Genomic DNA, 15,832 nt, shown 5'->3' with positions numbered 1-15,832 from the left:
AGTAACAAAATGTCCACTTATTATATGGTTCCATTCATATGAAATTCTAGAATAGGGAACTCTGTAGAGACAGAAAGTAGTTGTTTAGAGCTCTGTGGTTGCTTGGGATTGGGAGTATAGGGGAAATGGGAGGTGATAGCTAAAGGATATGGGGTTTCTTTTTGACATATTGCAGAATTCTAAAATTGACTATAGTTACAGTTGCACATTTCTTTTTTTTTTTTTTTTTTTTTGAGACAGAGTCTCACTTTGTTGTCCAGGCTAGAGTGAGTGCCGTGGCGTCAGCCTAGCTCACAGCAACCTCAAACTCCTGGGCTCAAGCGATCCTCCTGCCTCAGCCTCCCGAGTAGCTGGGACTACAGGCATGCGCCACCATGCCCGGCTAATTTTTTATATATATATCAGTTGGCCAATTAATTTCTTTCTATTTATAGTAGAGACGGGGTCTCGCTCTTGCTCAGGCTGGTTTTGAACTCCTGACCTTGAGCAATCCGCCCGCCTCGGCCTCCCAAGAGCTAGGATTACAGGCGTGAGCCACAGCGCCCGGCCACATTTCTTTGAATATATGAAAAAACATTGAAATCATACACCCTAACTGGGTGAATTGTGTGGTATGTGAATTATGTCTCAATAAAACACTGTTTAAAAAATATTCTATAAAAACTTTATTTTTTCCCTTTTGATTTCTTCTTTGATCTATAGGTTTATTAGCATTATGTTAACTTCTAAAGATTTAGAAATTTTACATTTAGGGATTTAATTTATAAACATTTAGAGATTTTTTTTAATTCTCATTTTCAATTTAATTCCACTATAATTGGAAACTGTATTTTGTATAATTTTCCTCTTTTAGAATATATTAAATGTAGTACATCTTTCCTCTTTGGTGTTTGGTAATTAAGAGAAGATAGTTAAAGCACAGTTGTTCCAGTTTTTTGGTTTTCTCTAGAGAAGTCAGTTTATTCTGGTTAATCTGTGGAATAGTGTGTGGTTTTATTGACTCTCCTTCTCTAGTGCAAAAGCAACCATGGACGTGACATTTTCCTGACAGAAAATTAATCAGTTCTTAAAGAGTAGGTACTAGGTTGTCTAGAATTACCATTAATACTCTAATAATTTGCTTGTCTGATAAGGTCCTCTATCAGTGCATTTGATACAGATTTTAGTTTTGTAAAATTTGCCTGAAGTAAAGAAAAATCTTTTCAATCTAGTTTTACTTTTTTTGTATTTTGGTTAAAAGACAAAATGTAAATAATAAATACTCAGGTATTTTGAGATGATAGATATCATGTCATGTGCATATTTATTGAAAACTATCTTTTAGTGCTTATTTATACTTGGTTATTATATAATTCCTGCAATAAAATACAGTGATGGTTTATTTGGACAGTATTTATGAAACAGGTTTTTTAATCCAATTTAGAGTTCGTTGTCGAAATGCTGGTCCTGTAGCTGTAGCTGAGAAGAGCATTATCCAGGTTGCAGAGAAATTCTTATTAAGAGGTTATTGTCCTAATTGCAACCAAGTCTTTGTGGATGAAACCAGCACCCAAAATCACAAGCAGAATTCAGGACACAAAGTCCGAGTCATTAACTCAATGGAAGAATCAGTCTTACTTTATTGCCACATCAGCGAAGGGAACAAACATCCTTCTGACTTGCATTTATTGTCAGACCAATCAAAATTTTCATCACTTAAAAGAACTATGTCTATTAAAGAATCTAGCTCTCAGGATTGCAGTGCCATTCCAAAAAAGAAGCTGAATTTAGAAGATAAAAGCCATGAAGGTGTAGTTTGTGTCCAGAAAGAAAAACCAATGGTTAAAACCTGGTTTTGTGAATGCAATCAACGATTCCCAAGTGAAGATGCCGTAGAAAAGCATGTTTTTTTGGCAAACACTATGTGTTACAAGTGTGTGGTCTGTGGAAAGGTGTGTGAAGATTCAGGGGTAATTCGTTTACACATGAGCCGGATTCATGGAGGGGCACATTTAAATAACTTTCTTTTCTGGTGTCGGACATGCAAAAAGGAGTTAACGAGGAAAGATACTATCATGGCTCATGTGACTGAATTTCATAATGGACACAGATATTTTTATGAGATGGATGAGGTAGAAGGTGAAACTTTGCCATCATCGTCTACAACTCTGGTGAGTAATTTGACTGCTAACACGCCTTCTTCAGCTATTGCTATTACTGATCATTCCCTGGCAAACAATCCTCCAAGGGGCAAATGGCAGTGCCGAATTTGTGAAGACATGTTTGATTCCCAAGAATGTGTAAAACAGCACTGCAAGTCTTTGGCAAGTCACAGGTTTCATAGATACAGTTGTGCCCATTGCAGAAAAACTTTTCATAAGATAGAAACATTACATCGCCATTGCCAAGATGAGCATGACAATGAGATAAAGATTAAATACTTCTGTGGGCTTTGTGATCTTATCTTTAATACGGAAGAAGCATTTTTGAATCATTATAAGGAGCACCACAGCATAGATTATGTGTTTGTGTCAGAAAAAACTGAAACTTCAATTAAAACTGAGGATGATTTTCCAGTAATAGAGACCAGCAATCAGTTAACCTGTGGTTGCCGTGAGAGTTACATCTGTAAGGTCAACCGAAAGGAAGATTATAGTAGATGTCTCCAAATCATGCTGGAGAAAGGGAAACTATGGTTTCGTTGCAATTTGTGTTCAGCAACAGCACAGAATTTAGCCGACATGAACATCCATATTCATCAAGTGCACAGAGAAGAAAAGAGTGATGAGGAGGAGCAGAAGTATGTAATCAAGTGTGGCACCTGCACAAAAGCGTTTCATGATCCTGGGAGTGCACAGCAGCACTTCCATAGAAAACATTGCTTCTTACAGAAACCCAGTGTGGCTCATTTTGGATCTGAAAAATCAAGCCCTTTCAAGTTTACTGCCAGTGCCTCACATACAGAGAGAAAACTGAAACCGTCAGTAAGCTATCCGAAAAATTCAGACATGGAGAAAGGAGCTGAGAATGACCTAAGCTGTCAGAATACAGGTATGGCTTTACAACTCTGTGCAAATTTGACATAATAATATAGAAACTTATAATGTACCCACCATTTTTATAAAAATTAATAATTCAATTTTGAAGCAACAGGATGACATGTTAGTTAATTACTACAGCGTAGATTTTTTAGGGATTTGTATTCTTATTACTTCATTTATACACTTTTTAAACTTAAGGGAACAAAGGATATATTGGCTCGAAATAATACATATTTAGGATATCATTTTTTTTCTTTTACAAAAGATGTGTGGATTTTGAAGATGAAGGAAATTGATAGTCAGTTTGAAAGTTTATCATGGACCTTACTGTCATTTAGATTTTTCATATATTTAAGTTCACTAAAAAGATAAATGAATTTTGTTGTTTTCTATTCGGACTCATTCTTTAGTATAAGAAATTAAAGGTCATTTCACCATTTATATATTTTTGTTATGATTTACTTAGAAATGAAGCTTTAACATATAGTTAAAATAACGTAGAAATAGAGTTAAAATTTGTGGCAAGAAATTAGAAGGAAAATTGTGGTATGAATTCCCCTGTTTGTGTTTATTCTGGACTTTCCTTGTTCCATATGGTAGAGTGGTATGTTTTCATTTTGTTTGGAAATATAATTTTTTAGAGTATAATTTTAAGTCTATATTCTTTTAAATAAATATTAACTCTTGGTGAGTTATACAGTATAGTGTGGAGACAATGGGAATATGTGAAATTTTTAGCTAGTAAAATATTTTAATGAAACATTGAATTTTTACCAGCTCACTTTATACCATATGTAGATCTCAACATCACCCTTGGTTATGGCATGTTTTAAGTGAGAAATGATTAAATTATGGACTATCAACTCTACTCCAAACAGTGAAATAGTGGTTACACCGTTTTATTTTATGCTTTTCTTTTGTTCTTCTGATTACTTTGGGGGAATTTATGTTAGTCTATGTTTGATGAAAGATGACTGTAGTATCTAAATCTAGAATTATTGAACATGTAGAGAGGTAGTAGGTAGGTAGTTTGGATATGTTTGAGGGAATCACTATTAGGCAGAGGAGAAGTTATTCATTTAAAACAATAATATAACACTTGAATGTTTGCTATCACTGGAAACTTTAAGGTCTTGTCAAAGTGAAAACGTATGAAACAAAGTAAAGGGTAGGGTAAAGAGAGTTGAAGAATGGGTGAAGATGAAAGATATATTTATGGTGCGAGGTGCTCTCTAGGATGTTTAATCATGGAGCCTGAGGGCTACTAATAAATCGGTCTAGATTAGGAGAAGAACCAAATTCTGATCTCAAGAAGGTTCTTAATGGGTAACCTTGAAATTTCATATGGATGGTGCAAGCTCTTGGTTATTTAGCCGTAAAATTTGGTCTTCTAATTCTTCCAGTACATTAATTTTTTAAAAAATTCCTTTCATAAATGACTTCTAAAGAGGCTTAGAACCAGTGATAGTGGTTCATGCCCATAATCCCTGCACTTTGGGAGGGCAAACCAGGAAGATTGCTTGAGACCAGGAGTTCGAGACTAGCCTGAACACCATATTGAAACCCCATCTCTACAAAAAATAAAAAACATTATCTGGGCGTGGTGCTGGATGCCTACAGACCCAGCTACTCTGGATATTAGGACAGGAAGATCACTTGAGCCCAGGGGTTTGAAGGCCACTATTCTCTAACCTGGGTGAGAGAGCAAGACCCTGTTACTAAAAAAGCCTTAGGATCAATGGCAAATATTTGCAAAAAGGATATAAAATCACATTTATGAAATGCTCAGAATATTTTTTTATCTCATTTAAGTGTAAATCTTGTATGGATTTGGATTTCATGAAAAGGTTTAAATGTAGACGAATAACTTGTAAGGTTAATATCTTTTAGACTTGAGAAATTAGAATGATTTTAAGTTCCTACTGAATTCATGTTGATGTTTCTCTCTTCTCAGAGGAGGAAGTTGTTGAGCTTCCAGATTTGGATTACCTACGAACCATGACTCATATAGTCTTTGTAGATTTTGATAACTGGTCAAACTTTTTTGGTCATCTACCAGGGCATCTAAACCAAGGAACATTTATTTGGGGCTTTCAAGGTAGGGTTAATAAGAAAAACATTTATAAAAACCCCTCTTTCTGCCGCTAGAATATGGTTTATTTAAAAAGGTTTAAATCCCGCTTAAACCTTCCTGAACAAAACATAGGAACATAATTGGAATATTGTTATTTTTGCAGTATAGTTACTCTGCTAGAATATTTTTTTCTTTACAAGTCTCTATGGTAAATGTTAGCTTTGTTTTTTGACCTAGTTTATGGATCTTTTGGTATAGACTGAAAAAGGCTTTATCCAGCATCTATAGTGTGCTAGGCATTATCGATTGGTACTAACATGGTTACTCATTATTATGGTTTTCTTCCCTTTAAAATACAAAGAACCAGGCCAATTTTTTTTTCAAAATTTTAAAATGAATAAATAGTGGAGTTAGCTTTTGAACTTCGGCCCCTTAGCTATAGAACTAGCATTATTTTCAACATGTCATAACTACCTCTTCATTCTTGCTATTTATAAGTATGCAACTTCATCTAAGTCTCTTTACAAACTGTTTACCAACCTGGAGGAGAGGCTTCTTTGGTTTGCAGAGGTTTAATATAATGAGCATGTGATACAGTTCATATTTGATAGGAAATAGCATGTAAAGAGAAGATTGGGACTTAAGATAGAAACATACCGACCTGGATAAGTTAGCTAGTATAATGTTTTAGTAGCTTTGCTGATTGCCCATAATTTCTATCCACTAAACAGCTATGACATTTATAAAAAACACTAATGCATGCATTCATATAGATTGATGCCATTCAAGGAATTTTCACGCAAATTACTTTGATTCTGCTTAGTATCCCTGTGAGTTTTCACATGAGTAGATAGATTCAGGGAAATTGGTCTGCCTTCACAAGATTGTAGAGTAACAAGATGGTGATGCCAGTGCTAGGACTAAGTTTTCCCACATTCTAATCTGGTACTTTCCCTTCTAGAAAAAGCATTTCTAGTATGTGTTTTTCCTTGATACAAATGTCAGCCTTTCCTTCCATGTTTAACTATCATTTATATCTTTTCTGAAAATAATAGGAGGAAACACCAATTGGAAACCTCCACTCAACTGTAAGATCTATAATTACCTGAACAGGATTGGATGCTTCTTCCTTCATCCTCGCTGTAGTAAAAGAAAAGATGCTGCTGATTTTGCCATATGTATGCATGTGAGTCATTATTTTATTCAAAATCTAATGTGAGTCTAGAACCCACTTGGAATTTTTTTTCCACTTGAATTTTAATGATAGTGTATAAATCATTCTTCAGTAGTATATTTTTGTATAAAACCATCAGTATCAGGTTCTACTTATGACTACCATGAGAGCAGGATCACATAACATATTTATTTACTGCCTTAGCCCTAACTCCTAGCAGACCCTCAGCTATACATAGTAAACCTTTTCAACTATTTATGAATAGTGATGATACTGTATGTGATATATGCTAAGACACTCACATTTTAACATCTATGAAATTTAGAGGTACCTTAATAATCACTGTCGACCTAGATATAATTTGCATTTGCTTCTGCCTCTGCCAGTTACCTAGAGAAACTATCAACCTGAGATCAACTTTAAATGAAATTTTCTGCTTTAGCGCTTATGTGTCACACTAATAATGTGAATTTACTCTGCAAACTTGTTGACTGCTGTTTATTGTTTAAACCACAAGAGAGTTCTTTTTTCCTCTATCCAGTGCCAACATTGAATCATATAAATTACCTTGCTTACCTTTTCTCTATGGCAGATTTATTTCTTATTTACCTTTACTTTGAACATATATAGCCCTTTGGCATTCCAGCTTTATGTGGGGGCCATCTATTGAACTTTTGTTTTGGCTTTATTTTTTTCCTTCATGACACATAAAATAGCTTATATAACTTATGGCATTTTGTATTTGATTAAATGTGGCATATTTCATTTGTGAAGGAGATCCTTGACAGGGACTAGGGAACAAGCTGAATACCTTCCTAGGTATGTATTCATTGTGAAATAGATATAACTTGATTTGAAACTCATGCTGATTTTTACCAACCTATGCCATTTGTTCTAACTTAAATAGATATAACTTGATTTGAAACTCATGCTGATTTTTACCAACCTATGCCATTTGTTCTAACTTAAATAGATGTAACTTGATTTGAAACTCATGCTGATTTTTATCAACCTATGCCATTTGTTCTAACTTAGGCTGGCCGTCTAGATGAACAACTACCCAAGCAAATTCCTTTCACCATCCTCTCAGGAGATCAAGGTTTTCTGGAGCTAGAGAATCAATTTAAGAAGACTCAGAGGCCAGCTCATATACTAAACCCTCACCACTTAGAGGGAGATATGATGTGTGCCTTATTAAATAGCATATCTGATACCACCAAAGGTATGCAGCTGCAATCACAGTGCAAACCACCCAAGAGGAGGAGACTTCACTGCTAAGAGGAAACCAATAAACTGCTGTCCACTAGTGAACCATTGTTGCCTGCTCACTAAACCATCGTACTCTCATATTTCTATCTTACTTATCTTTTCCTTATGTCACTTTCATTCTTTAGTGTTTTAGAAGGAGGATGAATTCATAATAATTTTCTGGAGCCTTTTTTGATCTAGTATATAAAAATCTATATTCATGTATATAAAATATATATTTATGCATTGAAATATGTTACTACAATTTTGAAAGCTCAGAATTCAGATTTACTTTATTTCTGCAATTCCAGGTTTACTGTCAGTTTTTTTATTTTTTTCCTGTTTTTGTAGAGAGGGGGTTCTTACTGTGTTTCCCAGGCTGGTCTCAAACTCCTGGCCTCCAGCAGTTCTCCCACCTCGCCCTCCCAAAGTGCTGGGATTTACCTTCCATTTTTTAAACAGTAATGTGCTTATAGGTGAAAACCAGAAAGCAATAAATGATATATGGCAATACAAAAAAAAAAAGATCATTTAAGAGGTTGACAGTGACAATGCAACCATGATAGGCCTTTAGATCCTTGGAGAAGGGGTGTGTACTGCTTATCTTATTGCTGGAACTTGTACTCTCTTCTCTACTTTAGTGAGATTACTCAGTGAAAGGAGTCCTGATAATCCAGTTTCTTCCCTGTATTTAAGAAAGGATGTATATATAGGGATTCAGAATCTCAATGAAAAACAGTGGCTACTTTTTGGCATTTTTATGTGCCTTTACATTTTCCAACTCTGCTTGCCTCCCAGATATTTTTTTCTTTCAGTATATTTGAAACCACATTTTGATTAAAAATCCATTCTGAAAAATTTTGCTTTAATTACTAATTACAGTGGATTAATTCACTTCTGCAAAGTTAGGAATCAGTGATCTGCTAGCCCAACTGTGGTCTTTAAAGCAGAATAATGATGCAAGATTATAAAAGAAAATGAACTCTTTGCATATTAATGTCATGCCTTGGTACTGAATATTATCTTCCTATTCTGTAATTTTTGTTTCCATTCACTTTTTCTCTTTAGCTTCCCTTTAAAAATAAAAAAACAAAAAACCTCTTTTTCTTCTACTCTTTTGCTGTCCCTTCCCCAAACCTCAATAACATCTACTTAATATCCTGTAAAAACTTAAATTTTTACCTGTGTAGGCCAACCACCTTTCCTTCTCTTATGCTGCTGCTTTTGGGAACATTTTTTTTAATAATTTAGATTGTGGAAACTATTACGGATTTGCCTCTTATTTCAATTCTATTTGGAATGAGAGTTGCATATGAGTAGGCCAGCGTGGGTATATTAGGGTTGGAAGTTAGATACAGGTTATTAATACCTACTGATTATGCCCTATGAATCTCTGTTATGCTCTGGGTATTCTTTTTTTTTTTTTGGTCATTCATTCATCTTCAGTACTCACTTGAACTTACTGCTCTTTGGAGGCACATGTGTACTTTATTCTCAATTTTTGTGAAATGCAGAGATCATACAGTGCATAAAGAAAGACATGGGTTTTGATTCAAATGCTAACTTTGCTGCTTCCTAGATGTGTGATTTCAGGCAAGTTACTTAACTTTTTCTGAGCCTCATTTTTTATATCTGTAAGGTTGTAAGAATTAGTAATGTGTGTAAGTGTCTAGCACAGTACATGAAGCACTTTAGGTGCTCAATAAATAGCTATTTTTTTATTACTACCATAAAAATAAAATATGATTCCTAGGCACTACATTTTTAAGGTAATGAAAATAATTAAGTGGCTAAAGAAGTATAGACTTTTTAAGTGAAGAGATTTTATATTTATTTAGATTTAAGGATCTAATGAATTATATAATGCTTTTGTAACTCTAAAATTAAAAAATATATATGGAATCTTTATATGTTCAGATTATTTGAAAGTCTTATAGGAGGTACTTATTTCAATAAAAATAGATATTCAGAGTTCATATATCTATACACGGTCATTTGGCCCTAAGGCATTTCTTTTTTGATTGGTAGGGAGGGGAAAGATTAAGTAGCTTTACTACTGGCACTTTTTTAGGTCTGTGACTTGGTTAGTTAGGGTAGGTCAGTTACTCCTTGTAGCAATATGAGCCTTTAAATTTGAGATTTCAGTGTGTCATCGTTTTTGGCCTGTTCTCTCTTCTTCTGAGCATCAGGGTTCCAGCACTGACATTTTAATTATATCTATGATATATGTATAAATTCTTGTAGATACATTTAAATAGATCTATTACCCTGCCCTTAATTGGCCCCTTTGGTCCCCTTATGTTTCATCAATTCTATTTTATATTACACTCATCCTCACTTTCTTAAACTTAACAAGATACAAGGATCCTTTCCAGTGATTCTGATCAGCGGGGCCAGATAGACTTTTTCTTTTAGACCTTTTACATTTTATTTCCAAATATATCTTTATTCTAACTCAAGCCTCATGTTTCAGAGATGCAGGTAGAACTTGTCACCTAAATGTTTAGTTTTAAAGAAGAGAAAGGTGAACTAACCTTTGTTGTGTATGTATCATGTGCCAGCCACCATGCTAGTTGTTTTTTGTATTTGTAGTGTTTAAAGATGTTTAGACATGTTTAAAGAACTTTTTCCATGTTTTTTTAATTCTCTTCGTACACTATGAATTAAGATTCTTAGATTACCCCATTTATAGGTGAGGAAAGAAGCAGAGTTTAAATAACCTTTCTGTGGCCACACAGTAAGTGCTTTTCTTTTCATCAGTATTAACTGCTAAGGGTGAGGCATTTGCTGACATAAATATCTGATTTCATGATTTAGAGATAGCCACTCAATGTGAATTATTGACTCTAATCATGTCCTTGAAGAATGAAGATAATGAGAGATGTTCTGCTGCAGTCTAACGACATTGCAGAGATTTATATAAAGATATTAAATATGAGATTTAAAAAAAACATTCAAGAAGTTGCTTTTTTTGTCAGAAGGTAAAAGGATTTAGTTGTGAGTTCTGGTGATTTTGTACTGAACATAGCCAAGAAAATGGTTAGCATTGTAATTTCTCTAAGGATCTTTTGTCTCATAATTAAAGCAATAAGCACCATATTTAGAGGCTCCTCATGATATTGACATAAGAACTGCAAGCACTGAAATGACCTTATTTGAGTACTACAACATGCAATTTACAAGAAATTCACTAGAAACCCCCTCCAATTGCTTCTTCCACCTTTCTTCTATTCAGTGGAAATGTTTCAGGATAAACAGAAGTTAGTATATCCAGTGTTTTTCTTATTTGGACCAGTATCTGTTCCCTTGAGAATGATATATAATGCAGAAGATTTTACTACAGAGATAATTTTTGTTGAATCTGAATGCTATTCTTAGATGGTCTGGTTTATGGGCATAAGACTTTGTTGTTTGTTGTATCCATTTGATTGTGGATGGAGGGATTGGAAACATTACTTCTATTGGTGTCCATAGAATAAAACCAATTACACAGATTTTTAAAGTAATCTTAAAAATCAAGCATAAAAGCTCACCTGTGCTGTTCAAGTGTGGATGATTGAAGCAGTATCATGGCCTATAGAATAGGCATTATACAAACTAATTGTTGAACTTAATTCTAAAAGTCTATCTGCCTGTTGTTCTCACAGCCTGTTAATGAGACTATAGGTTTTGCTTTGGGTACCATTCTAAAAATCTATTTCATAAAATTAATTCTGTGCATGTGCAAAAGTTTTTATATATTTGCACAGCAGATATGTCCATGTGACTCATTCTGTTATTTAAATGCTGATACAATCACTGTGACATAAATATCATATATACTGATATAAATCTATTTATATATGTGTCAGTATAAATTGATATACATTGATATAAATGTAAAGTGATAAGCCAAATATTAGATCATTGATATTACTGCATTTAGGATTTGTTTTTTAAGATAAACTTTTTTCAGAACAGTTTTATATTTATAGAAAATTTGTCAAGAAAGCAGAGAGTTCTCATGTACCACACACCCTGTTTTCCCTATTATTAATATCTTACATTAGCATGGTACATTTGTCATAATTAAAGAACCAGTATTGACACATCATTACTAAAGTCCAAACTTTATTTGGATTCCTTTAGTTTTCCCTTAATGTCCTTTTGCTGCCCCAGGACCCCATCAAGGATCTCCTATGACATGTAATCATCAAGTCTTCTTAGCCTCCATAGTTCAAATCTTAAATGACTTTTACAGTACCTGGTCACTCACGTCATTTAGTAAAGCCTTCAGTGTCTCATTATCAAAGCATATAAGACATCAGATCAGTGAGTTTGTACCATGCAAGAGGCACTGTTAATTAAATCCTATGGTGTTATCTCTATAGATATAAATGCGTAAGATTTTCAAAACAGAAGAATTTAATCTTTCACCATTTTTAATATTATTTGCTAAGTATTTGAATGAAAACCTAGTGGGAAAGTAGCATAATACTAATGAATTGTATCTAGTAAGTTTGAGTATGAGAGATGTCATTGAAAATAATATTGAGAGTACATAAATTATGGCACAATAACTTTTTCAGAAATATAGTTGCATTTATTGTTTTTTCCTTACAGAATGCGACAGTGATGATAATGTTGGTGTAAAAAGTACTTCAATAGGAGAAGAATTCAGATCCACTGAAGGTAACCTAATAGACTTAATCCTTTCTCTATTTGAGTGTATCTGTATTTTTTTTCTCCCTTTCTCATCCCTTAACCTCCATCCCACTCCCTTTTACCACCAAGTTAAAAAAAAGTTTTCTCAGTTTTAAGGAGAGCTTGCATTTTCTCATGTAAGATCATTTAGGGGGTAATGCTAGTTTTGAAGCCTAAAACAGGGGTCAGCCACTTATGGCTCTTGGGCCAAATCCAGTCCACCACCTGGTTTTAGGAATAAAGTTTGAGGAACACAGCCACACTCTTGTTTAAGTATTGTCTGTGCTATTGCTTTCATAGTACAACGGCAAGGTTGAGTAGGGGTTAGACTGTAAATTCCCCTTCCCCTGCCAAAAAAAAAAACCCAAAAAAAATAGTTAATTTCTAGGCCTTTAAAAGAATTTTCTAACCTCTGGGCTGGAAGATGATTTGATATTCTAATTTTTATTTATCTTGAGTATTTAAGAGTATTAAAAGATATGCAATGAAACTGCAAAAGCAGCACTTACACATAAGTGGACTGTTTCTATAAATTACAATTCTTTTTCCCCCTTCTTAAAGGAAAACCTATTTTGTTCCATTGGTCAAGGAGAACTTTTTATGTCACTTGACATCAAATCATTTACTGGATGTACCATTACTTGTTTATGTCATGGAATCATTTTTTACTTTGATTTTTTTTCTGTAAGTGACTTCCCTTTTTAATACCCTGGGGGAGAGGAGATAATGGATCTTAGAAAATACTTTGCACTTCACTGGAGAAATTATTAGCATTTTGACATTGAAGGAAAACAGTAGGAGTCTTCATGTACATTCCAATGTGGTGTTTGTTGTTGGGGACTTGAGGATGAGAATGTGGAAGTTGTCAAGTATGGATGGAAATATGGCTCAATACACACAATGTCACATAATGCCCAGCCGATTTGTTTTCTGTGTATTTGCTTGATATCTTACATAATGCAATTAGTTTGACTAAGAGCATAGTAGAGCTGTGGAATTTTGGGAATTGGAGTCTGGCAGTGTAATCGACTCATCCATTTGATAAAGTAGAAAACACTAACCTTTTTTTCTTATAGCCAAAATTCATTGGTTAAAGTTGGCAGTAAATCTACAGCTTAATTGGAAGCAAATTTTTCGACCAACTTGTTTTCTCAACATAGTCTTCAAGATCTAGCCAATGCTTAGTTTTAGCTAATTCACATAAGGATCAATTAAACAAATGGAAAAACTTTAATGAGTTTAAACAAAAACTGCCAGCTAAGTTGTTTCTCAAGTCCACTAAAGGATAAACACCATTGAACATCTAAGGAGTTCAGATTTTGCAGCCTTTATTTGCCATGCCATGACTAATCCCATGGAAAATGCCAGGTAAAATTATAACTTTAAAATAACCACATTTTGGAAGCCTTCACAGTTTTGTGGCCTCCTAGCTAACCCAGGAAATCTGGAATGTGTATATCTGGATATGTACCAGAATTTTGACCATTTTGTTATCTATGTAATACATTTTATGGGTTAGAGATTGAGATTTTACATTTTTGTGACTCTTTAGTTTGGAAAAAGACTTACATTAAAGGTTAAGAAAAGATAATTTAAACTTTTAACTAGTTGTCATATGAGGTGTGGATTATGATGCTTTAATTCCAAGAAAAATCAAAGGGGTATATATGTGTTTTATTTCCTCATGCTTTATGTAAAAGAAGTATGAGAAACATATGGTGTTCCATGTAAGTTAAGGAATATCTGATACTCTCCCTTCTTTTTCCCCTCCTCTTGAGCTCAAATGTCATCTCTTAGGTTGAGCCATATAGAATTAACATTTTTGTAAGCAATTTTGTATGGTCAGTGCCTCTCCTACATTTTCCATCTTTAGATAGAGCTCATCACTGCTTCTTCTAGGTCCCCACTATACCATACAAAGTAGATTTAAAATGTTTCTGTCTGCATCCCATCTCCACTGGCTTGTGAGCTCCTCGAGGAGTAGGATCATGTTTTATTTATCTTAACTTCAGTTCCTAGCACAGTGTTTGACGCTAAATGGTAGCTAGTTTTGAATGAATAAACTTACAACAAATTTAAAACATATTAGAACCGCCAGGACCCATCTTCCCATAACTTGATAAGGGAAATTAAGATAGAGTCCATTTGGCTTGGAAAATATTAGGTGATTTTGTTCACCCTGGGCCATGAAAGCAAAATAATGTTCTAGTTCAGGCCTGATAGCAAAACTCCAGAAAGTTCTTGTCAAGTCTCTTCTCATTCCTTCTTTTACCAACACAACACTGGCAATGTCTGACAAGTGACAATGTCTGATAGTGGCAAAAGACAGGATAAATTTGCTTGTGGCTTTTTGTCTTAGGGGAGGGCTAAACACTCTCACCATGATTTGTCTCATTCTTTGATGTTCTCCATAGACCAGTATCAGACTCTGACCACCCAAGCCAGTCATAACAATACTATTTAATCTATTTTGTATACTAGACAGGGGAAATAGAGGCCACATAATGTGGTGAAGAGTACAGAGTTTGGATTCAGACTGCCTAAGTTAAAACTAAGTTCTGCAGCTTACAAGTTGTATAATATTGGACAAGCAACTTAATTTCATTGTGCTTCAGTTTCCTCATTTTAAAAATGGGAATACTAGTTTACTTACTGTACTAGAATAACATGGCACATGGTAAGCAATATATGTATTGGGTACTGCTACAGTTATTGTGATTATGATCATCATTATGCCATTATTCACTTTTACCTTCATCTAAGGTCTAATCTGGAGGTATGTCTACTAAATAGAGGTATTCTGACTCAAATCAGTGAAAAAGAGACAGAGAACAACATTATGTATAGATGGTTGCCCAGGCAAAACCATTTTTCTATAAATGTTAGCAATTTGCTTTAGAGTTCCTTCAATTAATAGCAATCATCTATATTTTTATGAATATTATAACACAAATTCTAAAATTTTATATTGTGGCCAGTGTAAAGAACAAGAACAAAGAAGGAATAAAAGAGACTAGAATGTTCATTTTTAAAATTCAGTTAATGTTTATGAACAAACTACTTTCAAAATTGTTCTTCATCTTAACAACTTGTGAGAGTCAGAATATTCTCTTCATTTTATATAAAAACTGAGCCTTCCAAACATTAAATAATTTGGCTTCAAATTCACAGCTTGAAAATGATTGGGGCACCATTTGTTTATAAGTCTTCTAGCTCCTACTACTGGGTTCTTTTTTATTCTGACATCATTACCACTGTCAGTGAAATTAAGGCAGAGAGAAAAGAGGAACACAAATACTGCTATAGACTGTATAAACACTGTACAATTAACTACTCCGTACGAGCGTTGACTATCGTCAACAGCCACAGATGAACACGCGCAGGCGAGCATTGACTTTAGCTGACAGCTATGATATGACTTTTCTAATTTTTCATTTATCAAAATAAAATTGTGAACATTTAAAAATAACATAATGAAAATATGTATGTATATGTTACCTATTCTGATTTACATGACAAGTAAAGCTGCCTGTAAAGTAAAACAGGCTTTCAGTGCTTTAAAGCTTTCCTCATTACACAAGAGCAAAACGGCTTCGTTGTCAATGCACAGCACAGACTATCATGCGGACTATG

The 15,832-nt window shown here is 34.2% G+C and overlaps 1 protein-coding gene across 3 annotated transcripts in view; it reads left to right on the top strand.

Annotated features, from left to right (window-relative positions):
* The window catches only part of ZNF451 (zinc finger protein 451), a 72,802-nt gene that overhangs the window by 50,749 nt on the left and 6,221 nt on the right, over positions 1–15,832 (top strand). For 2 of the 3 annotated variants that reach the window (XM_076003254.1, XM_012751355.3), the window contains 5 exons: positions 1,424–3,030; positions 4,975–5,118; positions 6,150–6,280; positions 7,304–7,490; positions 12,119–12,187. In XM_076003254.1, coding sequence (XP_075859369.1) covers positions 1,424–3,030; positions 4,975–5,118; positions 6,150–6,280; positions 7,304–7,490; positions 12,119–12,187 — 2,138 coding nt within the window. The remainder of the gene's footprint in view (positions 1–1,423; positions 3,031–4,974; positions 5,119–6,149; positions 6,281–7,303; positions 7,491–12,118; positions 12,188–15,832) is intronic. The other variant, XM_076003255.1, reaches the window with a different exon arrangement.

This window comes from Microcebus murinus, chromosome 5 (genome assembly GCF_040939455.1).
Source record: "Microcebus murinus isolate Inina chromosome 5, M.murinus_Inina_mat1.0, whole genome shotgun sequence".
In the NCBI taxonomy this organism is placed as follows: domain Eukaryota; kingdom Metazoa; phylum Chordata; class Mammalia; order Primates; family Cheirogaleidae; genus Microcebus; species Microcebus murinus.
This window is presented reverse-complemented; position numbering and strand designations above follow the sequence as displayed.